This window comes from Littorina saxatilis, linkage group LG14 (genome assembly GCF_037325665.1).
Source record: "Littorina saxatilis isolate snail1 linkage group LG14, US_GU_Lsax_2.0, whole genome shotgun sequence".
Taxonomy (NCBI): domain Eukaryota; kingdom Metazoa; phylum Mollusca; class Gastropoda; order Littorinimorpha; family Littorinidae; genus Littorina; species Littorina saxatilis.
In genome coordinates this window covers 24,526,476-24,548,850 of record NC_090258.1, presented here as the reverse complement: position 1 = coordinate 24,548,850, position 22,375 = coordinate 24,526,476, and the positions used below count along the sequence as shown (strand labels likewise).

General features: G+C 41.7%; 1 protein-coding gene across 1 annotated transcript in view; it reads right to left on the bottom strand.

The window, feature by feature from the left end:
* LOC138947409 (atrial natriuretic peptide receptor 1-like) overlaps nucleotides 1-22,375 on the bottom strand; it is a 74,272-nt gene that overhangs the window by 20,479 nt on the left and 31,418 nt on the right. Inside the window, exons 5-11 of the mRNA XM_070318868.1 lie at nucleotides 12,425-12,580; nucleotides 11,052-11,170; nucleotides 10,474-10,609; nucleotides 9,616-9,724; nucleotides 6,918-7,027; nucleotides 2,701-2,794; nucleotides 818-917 (exon numbers count right to left, since the gene is read on the bottom strand). Of these exons, the coding sequence (XP_070174969.1) occupies nucleotides 818-917; nucleotides 2,701-2,794; nucleotides 6,918-7,027; nucleotides 9,616-9,724; nucleotides 10,474-10,609; nucleotides 11,052-11,170; nucleotides 12,425-12,580 (824 nt within the window). The remainder of the gene's footprint in view (nucleotides 1-817; nucleotides 918-2,700; nucleotides 2,795-6,917; nucleotides 7,028-9,615; nucleotides 9,725-10,473; nucleotides 10,610-11,051; nucleotides 11,171-12,424; nucleotides 12,581-22,375) is intronic.

Sequence of the window (22,375 nt, the reverse complement as noted above, 5' to 3'; positions counted from 1 at the left end):
TTTGTTCATTTCCAGACAATTGTCGATTGACTCGCCAGCTGCAACCGGTCACACAGCAAATGCGCTGCGCAAGAGTAGTATTTTTGACAAGCGGGTTCTGCTAATGTTAAAACATCGCTCTCACCCTTTCTAAAAACAATAGCTTTAAGCGTTAGGCCTTAATGAGAAATGAACTACGCAAACAGTTGCATCTAATGGTTCCCGACCTAAAATGTCTCCTTTATATCTGAGTAAGAAGCTGTTCTTCCAACAAGATTTGAAGCGATGAAGAGACGCGGTTCGCTGCTGTCCGCCATTTATTTTTCAATTCACGGCGTGAAGACCTTAACGGCGCATTCTGATTTGTCCTCACCTGCGATAGACTTGCAGAAATAGAGCAGGTTCTATCGCGCAAAGTTACGAGAGAATCGCTTGCGAGTGACTCGTAGCTCTATCGCAGCTCGAGTTTACGCGATAATCGGCCCGTGGGACAGGGCAAATCATTGTGTGTGACCGCCCTCTAAGTGAGATCTAAGAAACAAGGGCATGTTAGCGTTCTAAATGCATATGATGAGTACAATTGAGTCAGTGGCATGTGACTTGTGAGTGAATGTGCCGAATGATAAGTTTGCTTGATGACTGGTTGTTTTTAAACCTTCTAGAGTATCATAATTATGTATCTGGTTGTTGTTTATAAAATGTTATCTATTTATGCTTGTGTTGTTTAATGTATTTGTAAAGCGCCATGAGACTGTTATCTGGCGGGGAACAGTGCTATATATAAAACAATGATTTATTATCATTATTAGTGGGAGTAATGCGGGACCAATCCACTCACCCCGTTCAGCATGCAGAGGCCGTCCACATTCCTTGGCTTCTTTAGGCGCTTGAAGGAGATCTTCCAGTCGGTGCTCTGAAGCTTTCGCGCAGTCTCGCGTCTAGTAAACAACAGGCACAATTCATTTACAGTAAAAAAAAAATCCAAAAAAACACACACACACGCACGCATTCACGCACGCATTCAAGCACGCACGCACACATACACACACATACCCACACACACACACACACACACACACACACACACACACATACACACAAAGACACACACACACGCTTGCGCGCTCACCCCCCCCCCCCCCACGCAGACACACACACACACACACACGCGCCTGCACCTCCCCCCACACACACACCCACACACACACCTTAACAACATTAGAATAACACACACACACACACAAAACACACGAAAGGTGACTTTTGAAAACGTTTAATTCCAGAGAAACCAAACACTCCCTGTAACCTCATTAACCGTTCATTCGCCGTACTCCTATAATTATCCTTCTAAACAGTTACAGGATTCTTAGCACAGGCTTATTTACTACTCAAAGGTAAAGTCCTTTCCGTTTGAACGATTCGACTCGCCGTTTCACATCTGGCTAGTCTTTGGCATGGGATACGACCAGCCCTCCTCTTGAACAAATACCAACATTCAACATGGGATACGACCAGCACTCCTCTTGAACAAATACCAACATTCAACATGGGATACGACCAGCACTCCTCTTGAACAAATACCAACATTCAACATGGGATACGACCAGCACTCCTCTTGAACAAATACCAACATTCAACATGGGATACGACCAGCACTCCTCTTGAACAAATACCAACATTCAACATGGGATACGACCAGCACTCCTCTTGAACAAATACCAACATTCAACATGGGATACGACCAGCACTCCTCTTGAACAAATACCAACATTCAACATGGGATACGACCAGCCCTCCTCTTGAACAAATACCAACATTCAACATGGGATACGACCAGCCCTCCTCTTGAACAAATACCAACATTCAACATGGGATACGACCAGCCCTCCTCTTGAACAAATACCAACATTCAACATCCTCACTACCTCCTGGGCAGATTTGGACATTCCTTGATTTTTAACGAACACGACTAGAAATCTGTGAAATGAAGTCATTAAAAGTTCCACTCTGCACAGTTGTTACCCAGGCTGTTGTTACCCAGGCTGTTGTTACCCAGGCTGTTGTTACCCAGGCTGTTGTTACCCAGGCTGTTGTTACCCAGGCTGTTGTTACCCAGGCTGTTGTTACCCAGTCTGGTGTAACCCAGGCTGTTGTTACCCAGGCTGTTGTTACCCAGGCTGTTGTTACCCAGGCTGTTGTCACCCAGGCCGTTGAATTTTGCTATGTGTCTAAGTGGAGGGAGATTCTCATCCGATGTAAAAGCCTTGCCAGATAATAGATAATGAGTCTAAACGTTTACACTGGAAGGAGTGTTGTTTACCCCTGATTTGTAAAAATGTAAAACAAATTGCATTCCACAAAGTAATACATGCCTTTTGTTATTATTAATATTTTTTTGATAGAGCCCAGTCAACCACAAAGGGATCCCAAGCCAAAAATGAACATGAAAGTGTGTGAGTAAATCTGCAAATGTTATATTTTCATATATTTCGATTTCGAAGATAAGCGCAGATTTGTCTGTCTGTCGGTGTGTCCGTCACAAACATGCACGCGAGTTCTCAAAAAGTCGTAATTACTGCCAATCTGATAGATCCCTGGACTTTCGAGATGACAAGAAAATATCGGGCGCATTTACGTGAGTTGTAAAACATTTTACAAATCACGGATTAACAAGTGTGCCTTTAAAATGACCCAGTGAATACTGTGTTAAAACGCACTCACCGTTTGATGAACTTGAAGGCAACGAAGGCAACCATGGCAAAGGCCACCGCTACAATGGAACACGTGGTGCCGATTATAATCACGGTTTGTTGAACTGCAAAAGAATATTCATCTATTTTTAGTGGGTTAGGCCAAAACTAAAAATATGTGTTGCTTTTGGGTAACCCGACCGACCCTATTTTTTCCCCACCGACCCTAAAACTAAAATAAAAAAATAAAAAAATAAATAAAAAGTCGACCTACAGATCTTATCTTTTTTGGTCACGTTACCCTAAACCAACATATATTTTTGTTTGGCCTTGGACTTACTTGACTCCCAACTTTAAGAGTGTCTGAAATCTCAGCGAGAAAGTTAAACGACAAAATCGAGAACATTGACATTCTGAAAAATGGTCTGAAAGATTGCGAATGACCTATCATGGATAAAACGTGAGAGATGGTAACTAATTGAATTATGTGGTGGTTTTTTTTCTCTAAAGGAAACAACACGAGATGTGTACAAGTATTTTGTTTGCACTGTACACATGTGCACATTAAAAGCTGATATTCTAGTGAAAAGTATAGCCTTCTGTTTTCTTGAACAAATGTGACCCTCCACCACGAAATGAGTCGCATGTTACCTCGCGCGGTTTTGCGCTAGGCTTGATATAAGTCCGGAGAGTGTATGGTAATAGTGTGAGGGTCACCTTAGTCACAGGCTTATAACTCAAACAGTTTTCGCTCTTTTCTAGAACGGTTTTCACCACTGGATAGAGCATAAAAAACTCTTTAGGAAAATGTAAAACTATGAAAATCATGCAAAGGTGACATGCGACTCAATTCGTGGTGGAGGGTCACATATTCTAGTGAAAAGTATAGCCTTCTGTTTTCTTGAACAAATGCTCCGTAGACTACCCATTCTTTCTTTATTTCATTTCGTATCTTCTTCTCTTTTCTTTTCTTTTACCTTCTTTGTTTTCTTCGTTTTTAATTTTGAGTAATATTAAACGTTTCAGCAGTGTAAATGTATCTTTCGCGATAACCCCAAGCAAAGTTTGACAAGTTTCAAGTTTTATTTATTCCAATAAAACCCCGTGAGGGTACATGGAAAATTAAAAAACACAATAAAAACACATTTCATTCAACACCCAATAAAAGGAACTAAAACAAAAAGAAATCAGACTATGTACAGAAAAGAGAGTTGAGGGGTGAGGGAGAGCAAAAACAATACAAGAAACAATTCAACAATAATAATAATAAATAATAATAATAATAATAATACTAATACTAATAATAATAAAACACTACAAGTGCAAAGTGATTACATACATTTCTTTACTATGGGAAATGGGGGGAAGGGAGAGGGGGGGGGGGGTGATGGGTGGGTTAACATAAGGACAAAAATACTATTACAAACAACACAAAACAGATAACGGAGTATAAAGCTAAAAGAGAATTAAATTTTACTCGCTTCTCAAACAGTCCATGACAATTACGGATAGCAAGTGCATGGTGGGAACATAATTCCCTCCCTTTTAGCTTCGGCCTTTGTCAAGGGGGGCAATCACGTATATAATGTGGTGTGTGAGACAGAACTGAATTCCCTCCCTTGATACTGAGATTGACATTTTTATCTTCCTTCTCTTCTTTCGGTACACACTTTCTCCGTCATTTTCGTGATAATTAATATGTCAAATGTATCAGATTTCAGCCTAAACGGAGCTTTTTAAGGGTCTTGGGGCTTACCTTGCTATAATTCCTAAAACTCTCGTAACATCGTGATCAGATAGTTATAATAGGTGTAAAGGACCCTTCTGATGGAAATGAATGTTAACTTGACGTTATCTCGGATAAGACATCACCAGTTATTGACAATGTATAATACTCCTGTCGCAAGTCATACATTCTGTCTGAGCACCGCTTAATACGTAATATAGTATAGTATGATATAAAAACTATCGCGACAGACTGGTTATCAACGTCATTCAGTCGTTTTTGGCTCACGTAAGTGTAGCCTATGCGATGGTAAACTCTGTCTGTCTGTGCGTGCGTGCGTGCGTGCGTGCGTATGTATGTATGTGTGTATGTCTGTGGTAGAAACTTTAACATTTTTGGCTAAACACCGAAATACTCATTTCACGTGGTTAATTTTCAAGCACCATCTTCAAATTATTGAAGCAATGATCAACATTGTGTCGGCATGTGTGTAGTTAAAGCGTGTATCCAAAGAAAACGGGTGGTGGGGGGTTTTGAAGGGGTACAAGCAGTTGACTGGTTTGTGTCGTGTTTGGCATGCAGACGGCAGGTCAGGTGTCAAGATCAGGTCAGGGGTCGCGCGAAGGATTGTGGTCCAGTTCTCACCTCGCCGATTCGCCGGGGAAGACGATTTCATGTTGTTCGGTTTCTAAGCTCCAGAAAAGTAAATAAAGAAGATACCAAAGGGAGATTTCCTACAATTTGATCTGCACAGCGTGTTTCCAATGTCCACGCGAGGAAGAGCTGTCGAAAGCGCGGCAGTCAGTGTCGATCTTGCAGCCGTATCCCGGTAAGTTCAGAGACAGATCTAGTGTCTCCCACTCTCATAACGTGTCACCTACTGTTAATCCGTTTTGTTTTAATTTCTTTTTATTTCAGCAGACACGGATGTCAAACATTGTAGTTTCTTTGGCAGTCACCTCTAGTGAAATGAGTTGATCTAAAGTGCCTGTAATGTTTGGATGTCTTTGCTCGTGGTTCGATTTATGTGAATTTCAAGACTTGCAGTAGAGTCTCAAGTTAAGTTTACTCTGCCCGAAAAAAACTGTCCACCATTTACTTGAACATGCAGATATAAGGAAACAGAATGAATCTGTTCTCAAAGTCAAAATGATCACGATTTTTTCCTCAGATTCAAAACATGCACTGTCATGGTTTTGTCTGTACAATTTAGTAAGTCTTAAGTACTTTGCAACAACTTCCTTGAACGTGAAAGACAGTTTTTGAATGCTAGATCTGTATCGCGTTTCATTCCAGACTCGATCCTCTCTTTGATTGTAGATCTACTGTTTGCTGTTTACGCACTATCATATGATTCGCTATGTAACGTTTGGTAAGCTTACCTTGCAACAGCTTTCTTGTCTTTGTTGGCATTTCTGGCTGTGTTGACCGTCAGAATTATTTTAAGAACCAGGCTGCTGCAGTCGACATGTTTCGCATATTGTAGGGTCACCATGCTGCATAGGTAAAGTGGCTTGTATTTATAACCTGACTATTCTGTGTGTGTTACGGAGTGAGTGAGTTTGTGTTATGTTACTGTTTGTTGATTTCTTACGGGAGCCTTGAAGGCTTCGCCTCTTGTTACTCATGTTTCTACCCTATTGGAATACAATGCAAACGTAATTAACCCTTATTGATCATGCTGTTACGGGACAGAAGAACATTCTTTTATATATTACGCACTGGCCTGTTTGGAGGACATGAGACTGACATATGACCCCCCCCCCCCCCCCCCTCTCTCCACTCCTCCAGTTTCTCGCTCTCTCTCTCTCTCTATCTCGTTATCTCTCTTGCTCTCTCTCTCTCTCTCTCTCTCTCTCTTTCTCTCTCTCTATCTCTCTCTCTTTTTGTCTCTCTCTGTCTTTCTCTCTCTCTCTCTCTCACCCCCTCTCTCTCTCTCTCACCTCTCTCTCTCTCTCTCTCTCTCTCTCTCTCTCTCTCTCTCTCTCTCTCTCTCTCTCTCTCTCTCTCTCTCTCTCTCTCTCTCTCTCTCTCTCTCTCTCAAAAATCAAGAAAACTCACAGGAGAAGAAGTGATTTCTGGAACAATATTTGATACAGTGAACCTCCCCCCCCCCATTTCAATCAACAATCAATCAATCAATCAATCAATCAATCAATCGATCAATAAGAAGCTTATTGCATTTAAGACCTTAAAAAGGCTTAGAAAATCGGGTTTAAAAAAAGGAGGAAGTCATACATTTACAAAGGTTATGAACAAAGAATCAGTAAAAACAACGTCTTTAATAGCAGGCGAGAAGCCTCAAAAAGGGGGTGGAGGGGGGGGGGGGGGGGGCAGGGGGACTAAAAAGAAGGGTTCAGCTGTCCTGGTAAAGTATGAGCAAAAGCCGGTGATACAGCCCGTTCTGTCCCCTACCCAGAAATGTCCCCCGGGAGACGAATCAGTAGCGCACAGTGTCCCCCTGGAGGTAAAACTAAGTGTTACACCGGGGTAATTAAGACAGTTGTGCCCAAGCGACTCACCCTCGGTGGCGCAGCGTTCCCCATCCCAACCACACGCCGGGCTGCCGTCCGGGAAGGCACGTGACCCCCCGGGCCATATAATGCTGTGGTTCAAGAACGTCACCTTCGACCTGAATCAAAAATGGAATTCATTAAAACTACTAATAAATCCAAAGAAATCAAAGGACTCTTGGTGAGGCAAACAATGCTGAATGTTTACATTTAGTCAAGTTTTGACTAAATGTTTTAACATAGAGGGGGAATCGAGACGAGGGTCGTGGTGTATGTGTGTGTGTGTGTGTGTGTGTGTGTGTTCGTTCGTGTGTGTGTGTGTGTGTGTGTGTGTGTGTGTGTGTGTGTGTGTGTGTCTGTGTGTGTGTGTGTCTGTGTGTCTGTGCGTGTGTGTGTGTGTAGAGCGATTCAGACTAAACTACTGGACCAATCTTTATGAAATTTGACATGAGAGTTCCTGGGAATGATATCCCCGGACGTTTTTTTCCGTTTTTTCGATAAATACCTTTGATGACGTCATATTCGGCTTTTTGTAAAAGTTAAGGCGGCACTGTCACACCCTCATTTTTCAATCAAATTGATTGAAATTTTGGCAAAGCAATCTTCGACAAAGGCCGGACTTTGGTATTGCATTTCAGCTTGGTGGCTTAAAAACTATTAATGAGTTTGGTCATTAAAATTCGGAAACTTGTAATTAAAATATTTTTTTTAAACGATCCAAAAAGAATTTCATCTTATTCTTTGTCATTTTCTGATTCCAAAAACATATACATATGTAATATTTGGATTACAAACAAGCTCTGGAAATTAAAAATATGAAAATTATGATTAAAATTAATTTTCCGAAATCGATTTAAAAACAATTACATCTTATTCCTTGTCGGTCTCTGATTCCAAAAACATATAGATATGATATGTTTGGATTAAAAACAAACTCAGTAAGCTAAAAAGAATAGACATACAGAAAAGCGTGTTATCCTGCTCAGCGCGACCACTACTGCACTATTCTGCATGGCTTGTCGATTTCACTGCCTTTGCCACGAGCGGTGGACTGACGAAACTACGAGTATGTGGTCTTGGTGAAAAAAAGCAGTGTGTTCAGTTTCATTCTGTGAGTTCGACAGCTTGACTAAATGTTGTTATTTCGCCTAACGCGACTTGTTTTTTCTGTATTCGCAAAGACAGGGACAACACAAGTACAACGTCAACAATTTCAATCAATCAATCAATGAGTCTTATATCGCGCATATTCCGTGGGTACAGTTCTAGGCGCTCTGCAGTGATGCCGTGTGAGATGAAATTTTATACGGCCAGTAGATTGCAGCCATTTCGGCGCATATTTACCTTTCACGGCCTATTATTCCAAGTCACACGGGTATAGGTAGACAATTATTAACTGTGCCTAATTTTGCCAGGAAAGACCCTTTTGTCAATCGTGGGATCTTTAACGTGCACACCCAATGTAGTGTACACGGGGGGAGGTTCGGACACCGAAGAGAGTCTGCACACAAAGTTGACTCTGTGAAATAAATTTCCGCCGAACCTGGGATCGAACTCACGCTGACAGCGGCCAACTGAATACAAATCCAGCGCGCTACCAACTGAGCTATATCCCCGCCTATGATGGCTTCTTCAGGACACTGATGAAATGGGCATCAAAAAGCAAAAGTTAAAGCAAAACGCAGATAACCAAACAATCAATGAACATAAATAGAGACAGATTCAATCGAAACATTTCTTTTGCTATCATTAATTATGTGCATCAAAAATCAAAAGTTAAAGCAAAACGCAGATAACCAAACAATAAATGAAAATAAATAGAGACAGATTCAATCGAAACATTTCTTTTGCTATCATATTTTCTATTACTTTTTCTTTCAGTTTGTGTCCTGAAGAAGCCTCAATAGGCGGCCATTTTGACGTTGTACTTGTGTTGTCTGCGTGAATACAGATTTATTTTGTTCTTTAGCAATAATTCAGTTACTTACGAATCCAAAAACAACGTTCCACAATCCAGAATCAAAAAACAAGAAAGGTAGGTTGTTGGAACGTTTGTTATTGACAAAACAATACATTCACAGATATTTCGACCCAACGGTCTTTTAAGTCAACAGACAAACAAATATTCACACAAAACTTATCTTGATAGTTCTATCAGTTCCACGTCCACTCGTCAGGAAGCCGAGCGAACTAATGACATTGTTTAAGTTACTCACGGTTCATCACTTCCAACAAAACAAGGGTATTCACTCCTTCACAAACCATGCACATCCGACAGAGCTATTTCCGGAATTCTATTGAGACCAAAAATCCACCCCGTTTTCAACCTCTAACGTTAGTGACACCTACTTCATTCAAATAAGCACAGCATGAAAACAAGCAAGATATAGCCATTAAAACAAAATCGCACGGGATAAGTATGTCTCTCTTTCTGTCTCTCCCTGTCTCTCTCTGTCTCCCTCTCTCTCTCTCTCGCTCTCTTTCTCTCTCTATCTTTCTCTCTCTCTCTCTCTCTCTCTCTCTTTCTCTCTCTCTCTTTCGCTCTCTTTCGCTCTCTCTCTCTCGCACTCTCTCTCGCACTCTCTCTCTTTCCCTCTCTTTCTTTCCCTCTCTCTCTCTCTCTCTCTCTCTCTCTCTCTCTCTCTCTCTCTCTCTCTCTCTCTCTCTCTCTCTCTTAATCCGCCCCTCCGAACACTTGTGCATTTACTTGTGGTTGTAGGTTGCGATGGAAACGTAGCAACCTGTCTGAATGTTGTGCAGCATGAACTGGGCGGTCCGGCTTCCCTCCTGGTTGATGGCTACCTTTCCTGAGACACCTGTGAATGATATAAGAAAGCCACACGATTTTTGAGGAAAAGCAAATATATTTACAAAGATTGAAGAAATAACTCTTCATACCCAAGAGTAGTATTGAGCTAGTCTTCACATTTGATTGTACACAACAAAGCAATGACACATGGAAATGGCGGATCAATACGTGTTTAAATGTCTGTTTGTCTGTCTGTCTGTCTGTCTGTCTGTCTGTCTGTCTGTCTGTCTGTCTGTCTGTCTGCCTTCCTGCCTGCCTGTCTGTACGTCTGTCTGTACGTCTGCCCTTCATTATGCTCATGTCTGTCTTGGTATTCAGAAAATGACAGATAACAATGCCGCATACAATCAAATTAACAAATGGAGCACAACAAGCAAAGCTCATACACGTGCTCGCGCTCATGTCTGTCTTGACCTCTGTATGTCATAACACACATCAACACGTACCTTCAACCTGAGCGTCATAGAGATGGCTGAGAAGCAGAACGCTGTCTTTGGGGTTGCCTTGCTCGCTGAGAGTTGTGTATGCCTGTCTCTGTGTGTCTCCCTTTCTGTCTCTCTCTGTCTCCCCCCCCCTCTCTGTCTCTCACTCTCTCTCACTCTCTCTCTCTCTCTCTCTCACTTCTCTCTCTCTCTCTCACTCTCTCTCTCTCACTCTCTCTCTCTCTCTCTTCTCTCTCTCTCTCTCTCTCTCTCTCTCTCTCTCTCTCTCTCTCTCTCTCTCTCTCTCTTTCTCGCAACTTATTAATCTACGTACCGTCAACCGCAGCGTCATAGAGATGGCTGAGAAGCAGAGCGCTGTCTTTGGGGTTGCCTTGCTCGCTGACTGTGGCATTCACAGACGCTGCATACAGCAAGATGGCGTCTGAAAGCAGGGCTGCGTGGATTCCTAGCTGCAAGTATATATATGTGATCGACCCCTGCATCAGTAGGAACGTAACACAAGAAATACATATGACAGCCACACAAAATAATCCGTTCGGAGTAGATATTTGATTTGAGCTTCTTCTCATGTGTAACATTTGCCGAGTTGCTGCTTTTCTGATTTATCGTCGATTTTCTTAATTGGCACATTTTGACTTTTGCGGTACCCACATTTGAGCGGCGGCATGTGACCCTCGTAAACGATATTTTTGATTCGAAACGTGTGCCAGATAGACAAGGTCAGTGCCTTCTAACGGCAAATAAAATTTGAACAAAACGACATGGGAATAACTATTTGGAGTGCGAACAATCTCGCAATACGTTTTTTGTTGTTGAGTTTAGATCATTCTCAGAATTGACATCAGGAAACTGAAAGCAAAGTGCAAAGCTCCACAAGGCATTGCTCTGTACCTCATAGCTGGACGGACAGGCTTCAGGCTGCGTGTACCCGGCGGCAGCAAAGATGTCTCTGATGAACTCGCGGTACTCTGTGCTGTCCGGTGACACGTCCACCGTGATGTCCAGCAACCCTGTAATACAAAACATAACTGGTAAGGAAATGATGATGATGATGATGATGATGATGATGATGATGATGATGATGATGATGATGATGATGATGATGATAAAACAACACTACGATTGTCATATTTTTAATTTTCATAGCTTGCTTTTAAACCGAATATAACATATTTATATGTTTTTGGAATCAAGATATAATAAAGAATAAGATGAACGTAAATTTGGATCGTTTTATGTTAAAAAAAATATATTTACAATTTTCAGACTTTTCATGTTTAAGCCACCAAACTGAAATGCAATACTGAAGTCCGGCCTTCGTCGAAGATTGTTTTACAAAAATGTCAATCAATTTGATTGAACAAGAAGAGCAAACGCTCGATCGAGTCACTTTCGCAGTTCTGAATATTATATGAGGCATCAGATGGACAGGAAGACATTGCTATTCACAACACAATGAGTCACGTTCACATAAAATTTGAGCCCGGTCACTTTTATAGTTTCCGAGAAAAGCCCAACGTTAAGTTGTGTGTTGCCGAACAGAAAAGGCTAGTTATCTCCCTTGTTTTTCTGATAACGTTCGTAAAAGGCTACAGATGTAAATACTTTGATGTAAAGAATAATCCTACAAAGTTTCAATCACATCCGATGAACTTTGTCAAAGATATAAAATGTCTAATTTTTCCTTTGACGCTGACCTGTGACCTTGAAAAAGGTCAAAGGTCAACGAAACCATCGTTAAAGTGTAGAGGTCATTGGAGGTCACGACTAAACAAAATATGAGCCCGATCGCTTTGATAGTTTCCGAGAAAAGTCCAACGTTAAGGTGGTGTCTACGGACGGCCGGCCGGACAGACTAACACTGACCGATTACATAGAGTCACTTTTTCTCAAGTGACTCAAAAACGAGGGTGTGACAGTGCCGCCTCAACTTTTACAAAAAGCCGGATATGACGTCATCAAAAGTATTTATCGAAAAAATAAAAAAAGTCCGGGGATATCATTCCCAGAAACTCTCATGTAACATTTCATAAAGATCGGTCCAGTAGTTTGGTCTGAATCGCTCTACACACACACACACGCACACACACACACACACACACACACACACACACACACACACACACACACACACACACACACACACACACACACACACACACATACACCATGACCCTCGTCTGGATTCCCCCTCTATGTTAAAACATTTAGTCAAAACTTGACTAAATATAAAAAAAAAGAAATACAAACAGGTGTACACTGACCGTCCAGCGCCGGGTTGTGTGTCCAGTTGGACAGTATCTTTGCGCCATTGGCAAAATCGATGGTGAAGAAGGCGTATTCCCCGCCCGTCAGTCCCAGCTGTGACGCCATCTCCATGAAGCGCACGATGTCCTTGCTGTACCCGCAGATCAGAAACACTGAAATTTAATGATATACGATACCAATTAATTTAATGATATATATACGACTAGATGAATACCCGCTTCGCCGGGTACGGCTGCGCCGGGAAGAATTCGAGCCGAATACCCGGCTGCGCCGGGGACCCGGCTATGCCGGGTGTACGCCGGCAAACGCACCGCACGGAGGAAGGGAGATAAACGCGGCTGAAAACACTGGAGAAGATAAGGAAGAGTTACTGGGAATGGATCCAGAGAAAAACCAAAATCGGTTCAGCGCTGCGCGCTGAGAGCACGTGTTGAAATATCTCATCGATGAGGTTGTGTCCGGGGTGTAGCTGAATACGGTCTCCAAATTTGAAAAAAAGATCCACCGAGAACTTTGGGCGTGCATCGCGGACACACACACACACACACACACACACACACACACACACACACACACACACACAGACACACACACACAGACACAAGTCGTATATATATATAGATACTGTTTTACTCAATGATATACGATACTTTTTAATTTAATGATATACGATACCTTTCACCTAATGATATACGATACCATTTAATTTAATGATATACGATACCTTTCACTTAATGATATACGATACCATTTCACTCAATGATATACGATACCATTTAACTTCAGGATATACGTTATACGTTACCATTTCACTTAATGCTATACGATACTATTTAATATAAGGATACTCGATACCGTTTTACTTAATGATATACGATACCACTTAATTTCATGATATACGATATCACTTAATTCAATGATAATTTTATACGATACCATTTGATTTAATAATATACAATACCATTTGATTTAATGATATACGATACCGATATATACACAGCCTGGCGGTGCGATTACGAGTTACTTTTCTACTGTTCGTACGACGAAGTCACCGAGACTAACTTGGTTCTGGAAATGTATGAATCAGTTCCTGGAAGACCTGCAAAGGTATGATTAATCGGTGTTGTTTGTCATTGAATGAGAATCACAACCAACGAAGCAAGGTCGCCAGTGACAAGATTTTACATATAGACAACAGGATGGGGATGAGAGTCACTTGGTTTTTCTAGAAACTTGACTTCGCTCGCATTTGGATACTAAAAAAAAAAATCCTTGTGTAAATTTGGTATCACACAGCAAGCCATGTAGTATTCTCTATGTCTTCGGTGCCAGCTTGTTAACTGTTTCTGCATTGTCCTCACATACTGTTATCTATACTTGTTTACTTACATGTGGTAGACACACACACACACACACGCACACACGCGCACACACACACACACACATACACACACACACACACACACACACACACACACACACACACACACATTTAGAGTGATTGAGAGTGTGAGAGAGAGAAAGAGAGAGAGAGAATGAAAGAGAGAGAGAGAGAGAGAGAGAGAGAGAGAGAGAGAGAGAGAGACAGACAGACAGACAGACAGACAGACAGACAGACAGACAGAGACAGACAGACAGAGACATAGACACACAGACAGAGACAGACAGACACAGACAGAGACAAGGAGAGAAAAACTTTGCATATATACAACACACAAATTCTCATGAATCAACAGAGAAGAATGCGCGTTGACAGCATCACTGCTTTGTAAGGAATCGCTAACTCGCTTTTGTGGTTATCTGAACAGGTTGGAAAAGGGCAGTGGGGCACCCACACAATTTTAAAACAGTTCTAGTTTTGTTTTTTTGCATTGCTTACACATTTTTCTATCTATCCTTCTTGTTTTATTTAACAAAGTAAGAAAAACCATTGTCAGGAAGACGTTGTTTGGGGCTTCATTTGTGGACAGATGAGGCCTTCACACGCACAAACCTTGGGTAGCTTCATTTGCAACACAGTGCAGTTTTAAGTGCAGCAAATGTCTCACAACCTTCCTACCGATACATCAGCATCTGGATTTCATGCTTAACTGAATTGTTGGTAGCGTGCAGCGACTGCAGGTCAAGCAATTGATCGCTGTGTTTCGGAACAGGTCACCGCCACCTCAGGCACCACATGTTCACCAAATTCCGCATTGATGAGTCCTCGGTGTGCCAGTGTGGTACACCAATGAGCATTTTATGCAGGAATGTCCAATCCATTACAACCTACAGCAGAATCCTGGCCTGCTGACATACCCGTGAGGGATAAGCTCTGTGGCCCTGTGGAGATCATTTGATGGACAGGAGCATTTTGTCAGAAGGAGCGGTTTGTTGGTTGGCTATCATTGCTTATCGTCTCCTCAGCCGGAGAACCGCAGTGCCTGTCTGAGCGAACGAAGGAGAAGAATGTGTTATGGAAATGCTGACGAGAGCATGCGCACTCTCCCCTTCTCTTACCTGTCCATTAGCACACCCCTCCCCCTCCCACTCATCCCCACACGTGCATCAGTAAAGTGATCTCGATTGAAGTGTACGACTGAGACGCGATGGAAGGATAAACAACTCACCGCTGTGTTTAATGAATACTGACGATAAAAACCGTTTCCCCCCACCCCCATCTTCCCGCTTCTCCTGCCCCCTCCTCCTCCTTTGGAAACTTCAGTAAGATGAACTAGCCTGAAATTTAACAACACCAGGAAGTTATCGAAGGTCATCGACACTGCCGCTGCTGCTATGGACATGTTGGACTTCTACCCCCTGCACCCCTGCCCCTCAACCCTCAATCCCCAATTTGTGTAATGCTTTTTCGCATTGTCCTTGCCAGGGCAAAAGAACATCCGGTGACTGATTGACCCCCAAAATTGGATTTCGCTAATATTTTGCCTGTGATATTTTGAGAGTGTCTTGAAACAACTGGGAACAAAGTACACACATCACTCGGACAGACCTTTTCACACTTGCTTCACCACACTCAGAAAATATCACAGACAAAATATTAGCAAAATAGTATACTTGTTGGGTCAATCCCTATCGTAATGTTTTTAATCCGTGCTGTTTCGAAGGAGAAGCATAGATGTTGAAGAGTTGACAACCTAGTGAAAAAGAGTTGCTGTCGTTGTGCCTTCCAGTTGCCTTGGTGACAAGTGGTGTATTAATTCCTCCAATGGTATAGTGTCACAAATTGTTTAAAAGGCCTATCGCATTTCTGCGAGATAACAAGAGGATAAGCTATAATTCAGGCAGTTCACGATGCCACCCCCTCCCCTCTTTTTCTACCCCCTTCCCCTAATTCTGTTTTACAAAAAGGCTTGAAAAGCACAAACAAAGAAGATGAAATCAGCGTTTGAGATCAAAACAGCTACACACAAACATATTATTCTATTTATACGGACAAAGCACACACACACACACAAACACACACATACACCCACACACACCAACACACACACACAAACCCTCACACAAACACACACACACACACACGTACACGCTCACTCACATACACACACACAAACAAACAAACACACACACAAACACACATACACACACATACATATTCACACAAACAAACAAACACACACACACACACACTCACACACACACACACACACTCACGCACACACACACACACATTCACACACACACTCACACACACACACACTCACAACCCCCCCCCCCCCCCACCCACACACACACACAGTTAAAGGGACAGAGGAGATAAAGGAAACCCAACTGACAAAAAAACCCACTTGTTCGAGCAGAACGCAACACTAGTTTAATGATGAATTTATCCCTCGTGGTCAATATTTGTTCTGCTAATGCCTTGGGGATAAATCGTTCATTCTCCATGGCCGTACGGGATCATTAGCCAATGAATTGACCGAGATGCACCTAGTCATTACTTTTATTTTATTTTGTGTGTGAGTCAATTTAGTCATATTTTGTCTTTTTCTATATATATATGTTTATCTGGTCTATTAAAATGAAATGAATGTAAGACGAATGCGTCCTAATTCAGAAATAAAGTGTGTATGGTGTGTGTGTGTGTGTGTGTGTGTGTGTGTGTGTGTGTGTGTGTGTGTGCGCGCGCGTGTGTGTGTATATGTGTGTGTGTGTGTGTGTGTGTGTGTGTGTGTGTGTGTGTGTGTGTGTGTGTTAGGATTCTGAAAGTCAATTGAACCTAACGTACTCTCAAATGGTTGTTTTGCTCTGAGCATAAATCGAAGTCTTTACTTTGTCAGTAGAATTACTTCTGAATACAAATACATCTAAATGTCAATTGGACCCTGAGAACTTTGAAAAGGGTAAAATTGTTTTGTAACGAGTTGAAAACTAATGATGACTGTAGAACGGGGCCATTGAATTAATCAGCCGAACGAGATTCCACAATTCAATGCTTTTTATTCCCACTACAAACGATGTTTTTTGTCAGCAAAATTAGTTGTTTTTAAACTTTCTTTATTTTGGTGTTTAACGTCGTTTTCAACCGTTCAAGGTTATATCGCGACGGGTTGTTTTTAAAGGATTCTTACAAAGATATTTTGCTTAAAGAGCTTTGACCAGATTATAATTGTGTGGTTTCTTTCTGCTCGTACATGTGTGTGGGTGGGTGTGATTGTTTGTTTGTTAGTTGTATTAGTGGTCGTTGTCGTAAGTATTAGTATTATTAGTAGTAGAAGTAGTAGTAGTATTTGTTGTTGTAGTTGTTGTTTGCAGATTATTCTCCACCGAAAGCGGCGTATGGCTGCCTAACTGGCTGTGAAAAAACTGTCATATACGAAGAAACCGTGGGAGGTTTAATCCCATAAACGAAGAAAAAAAACCACCAAGAAGTTTGCAGATTAAAAACTTAGTGTTGTTCATTTTCAGCAGATAATGTTTTTTTCTGAAACTTTTACTAGACCTGAATTAAATTGACCAGGATGTAATTCTCTTATGTCGAGTGAAAATTCAAGATATCATATTTTTCTTTGTCAGCAAAATCATCTTTTAAGTGTTCTTTTTTTTAAACAATCTACGAAACTAACAGACATTTGTCAAGGATAAAGTTTTTTGTTTTTTTAATGCTTGCATGTTATTTCTTACGAGAAAACTTTTTATATGTAAAATGTTAAATTTTAATGCCTAATGTAAAGCGCCATGAGACTGCCATTGGCGGTGAACAGCGCTATAGAAGAATGTTTTATTATTATTATTATTATTATTATTATTATTATTATTATTATTATTATTATTATTATTATTATTATCAATGGCAACATATTATTTGTGTTCCTTTCAAGAAGTGATCTCAGCGGAATAATTAATTTTGAAAGTCATCCTAACCTGAAAAACTAAATTAATTTCATCTGCAGAAACTATTAAGAAATCACTAATCAAAGTGAATTCCATATTAAATATTGTTCTTTCTTTTTTTCTTTTTTTTAATATTTCAGCTTTTTCTTCTACTTCATAAAATCACGTTCCACACTGGATACGTTAATGGACTTAACAGATATATTGTTTCTCTGAACGAGCTTACAATAAATAAATCCGATGCGAAAGTCCCCGTGACGAATAATTGTCCCAGATCAGGAGCAAATAGAAGCAATGACCCATAAAATCACCAGCAGATTATTAAGCCGTAAACAATATCCCGTGTTTTGCATCAGCAGTGTCGGCCTACCCGACCGTATTGATGTATCCTGGTCAAACAAATCACTGTCGTCAGGTGGAACTCCAGGTACGTTACATGTAGGGCAAGAGAAAGAGAGAGAGAGAGAGAGAGAGAGAGAGAGAGAGAGAGAGAGAGAGAGAGAGAGAGAGAGAGAGAGAGAGAGAGAGAGAGAGAGAGAGAGAGAGAGAGAGAGAGAGAGAGAGAGAGAGAGGGAGAGAGAGACAGAGAGAGAGACAGAGAGAGAGAGAGAAAGAGAGAGAGATAGAGAGAGAGAGAGGAGAGAGGAGAGAGACAGAGAGAGAGAGACAGAGAGAGAGGGAGAGAGAGAGAGACAGAGAGAGAGAGACAGAGAGAGAAGGGAGACAGAGAGAGACAGACAGACAGAGAGAGAGAGGGAGAGAGAGAGAGAAAGACAGAGAGGGAGAGAGACAGAGACAGAGAGAGAGAGGGCGAGAGAGAGAGAGACAGGGGAGAGAGAGAGACAGAGAGAGAGATAGAGAGAGAGAGAGAGGGAGAGAGAGACAGACAGACAGAGACAGAGAGAGAGAGAGAAAGACAGAGAGAGAGAGAGAGACAGAGAGAGAGACAGAGAGAGAGAGAGAAAGACAGAGAGAGGGAGAGAGAGAGGGAGGGAGAGAGACAGAGAGAAAGAAAGAGAGAGAGACATAGGGAGAGAGAGAGGGAGACAGAGAGACAGAGACATAGAGAGAAATAGAGAGAGAGAAATACAGAGATGTCGAGAGGGAGAGAAGAGAGGGAGGGAGAGAGAGAGACAGAGAGAGAGAAAGAGAGAGAGATAGAGGGAGAGAGAAGGACAGAGACAGAGACAGAGAGAGAGGTTAAGACAGAGACAGAGACAGAGACAGAGAAAGACAACAATCAACAGCATGCTATGGATGCTCTATGCGCAGGGTTTGCATTTTATTTATGAAAGAATTTCTTGAGAAAAAAAAAATGAGAAAAAAACCCACTGGTGGCTTTCAGCAAGTTAACTCATGAAAAAGATTTCAACCCTGCAAAGAATGCTAATTCTTGGAAACATACCAGACGTCCTCCAGAACTGAGGTACACGAAGCGAAAGTGGGTGCCACCCAAACGGGTGAGAGCAAACCGCGGCGTCTGATTCGTTGAAATCACTAAACATCTCAAGTTCAACCAATCCCACACCGCGGCTGACTCCCACCCGGTTGGTCACTTTCTCGTGTACCTCGGGCCTGCATTCTGTGCAGTGCAAAGATGATTTTGGGTATGCTTCCAAGTGGAGAAATGATCGTATCCGATGTAAACACTCGAACAGATCTAAGATAGGGAGCAGAACTTGAAGGGAAAGACCGCGTCTTTGACGACTGCGTCAGCAATTTCCATTATTTATTCTACTGAACCGTCTTGCCAATGTGGACATGGTTTTGTCCCAACTGGGATAAAAGCCGGAAGAAATCACAGGATATTCCGGTTATCGAGGCTTTGAAACGATAGGGTGGAGATCTATAAGTAGACAGGACTGATAGTTTGTGAAATTAGTGTGTACAACCGTGAGATTGTGTGTGTGTGTGTGTGTGTGTGTGTGTGTGTGTGTGTGTGTGTGTATGTGCGTGTGTGTGTGTGTATGTGCGTGCGTGTGTGTGTGTGTGTGTGCGTGTGTGTGTGTGTGTGTGTGTGTGTTTGTATTTTGGCTAGTGTGGGTGTGTGGGTGTGTGTGTCTTAGAAATGATTGCTTCCATAATCCTTACGAACGATCCCTTTACATTTGTGGACAATACAAGGACAGATCGGAACACAGATAACACAATATGAAATCAGCGCTGATGCCATTCTACAGAACGTAATTTCTTCTAAGAGTCTAGGAATACATGATAGCAGGATGACAAAGCATAGAGGATGATTGATTTTCATAATTAGTGACCACAACGTTGATTACATTGCAAACGTCAGAACGTCGGGCGTGTCCTTACGAGAGTGTGACATTTACTAGACCACATTATTTCCTGCATGCCAACTTTCCCCGAGTTGCCAAGGCTTGTAGACGCAATAACAGCACGCATCCTTCCACTGGAATACACTTGTATTACCAATTCAGTGCCCCATATGGCTTTTTGACCAATCAGGACGGATTCTAGGTGACCCTTTAAATGTTATAACGTTGAGGCAGGGACCCTTTTTGTTTATCACGCTAAAAATTAACAAGACAAAGTAAAATGTAATTCAACAATATCAGCGTGATTTATTCTAAAGAATGACACTTCAAATGCTGTCAGGTAATACTCTCTTTATCTAGAACAATACCGAAAAGCGAGTTTTGTCGGTGGGTGCGTAACGGAACAGCAAGGCACCGCCCCTCGTCTGAGTGTGCAATGCCGACCGCTCACTTGAAATCTAAATGATCAAAGTTCGGAAAAATCAAGTGAAATTGCGCCACTCCCTTTACATCAAATGTAACTTTACGTCATTTCCCATCCGTCTGGAGTCGGTTCTAAATCTGTCGCTCTCTGTTCAACAAGAAAAAGCGAAGCAACCGAAACGCATGTTCAACATGGTTTATCTTGTGAGATTGTTGTGTGTCAAAGGCATTTGACCTGTGAATATTCATCACGTGAGGTGTGTTACTCTGATTGGCTGACTCAGGTCACGAGAATTCTTTGACTGACAGGCATAACAGGTAGAAGCGCTCAAGTTCCCATTGCGGCTGTTCTGTCTAATTCGCGGGGTCGCTTCGAAATTTCTTTTGGTCGAATTAAACGGTAATAAAACCGTTATTTCTAATATGCTGACTGTTATCAAATGATAACAGACATGTCTCACAAACCATATCAGCATTCGCCTAAAAGGCTCATGCTTGATATCTTTTTTCTCGACATGTCTTGTTATCATTTGATAACAGTCAGCATATTAGAAATAACTCATAGTAACACTACAGAGGGATGTTGCCTCAAAGTGTGGGTTAATTGCCAGACACCAACAGCCTAGCTGTTTTCTGAACAGAGTTAACTGTTTTGACGAATTGATCTCGTAACAATCACTCATGACAATTCGAAAATCCAACTCATGAGCAACACGTTTCTTCTCTGTACAGAAAGGAGCCAAAATACGAGTAAATTATTGATTTCGGTTGAGTAGCGATGCTCTTATCGAATTTAAAAACCTTGACAACTTTTACGTCCGCTATCATGTTCAAGGATTCGAGTATTGTAAAAATTGTTTGGGCCACGTAGGGCAAGCTGTTGCTTGAGTTCGTGGATATACGATGTAATTGTTTCATGTTTTTATCATGAAACAATAACGGTCGTATAGCCTTGATTTGAGCATGAAATGAAACAATAACACAAGCTTTAATTGTTCTCCGATGAAATTTGATAGATTTTGTTTCTCATTTGGAGGTATGAGAGAGAGAAAAAGAGAAAGATGAAAAATTGGTTGTTCTGGACTATGAGTCCATAAAGTATGTATATAAATAATAAGAAGTTGAGGTTAAGAACGTGTTTTTGGCTCACGTAAGTGTAGCCTATGCGATGCTAACTTTTGTCTGTCTGTGCGTGCGTGCGTGCGTATGTATGTATGTATGTATGTATGTATGTCTGTCTGTGGTAGAAACTTTAACATTTGACTGAACACCGAAATACTAATTTTACCTGGTTATTATTCAAGCAACAGCTTCAAAGTATTGAAGCAATGATCAACATTTCGTCGGCACGTATGTAGTTAAAGTGTGTATCCAAAGAAAACGGGCGGTGGGGGTTTGGGGGGGGGGGGGGGGTTAAAAACAGGTGACTGGTTTGTGTCGTGTTTGGTATGCAGACCAGGTCAGGGGTCAAGGTTAGGTCAGATCGCGTGAAGGATTGTGGTATAGATACAGTTATTACCCAGCTGCAGTTCGCCGATTCGGAGAAGACGATTTCACATTGTTCGGTTTCGTAGCTCCAGAAAAATAGATAAGGAAGATACCAAAGGAGATTTCCTACAGGTTAATCTGCACAGCGTGTTTCCAGTGTCTGCGCGAGGAAGCGCTGTCCAAAGCGCAGCGTCGATCTGTCCATCTGGCAGTCGTGTCCCCGTAAGTAGGATACAGACAGACAGATCTAGATCTAGTGTCTCGCACTCTTGCACCGTGTCACCTATACTTACTGTGTGTGTGTATGTGTGACGGAGTGATTGAGTTTGTGTTACTGTTTGTCATGTACTGACTTTGTTGTTGTTTTGACGATTGAACGAGCACACACACATGCAATCAAACACATGACGTGTGTTTTTGTAG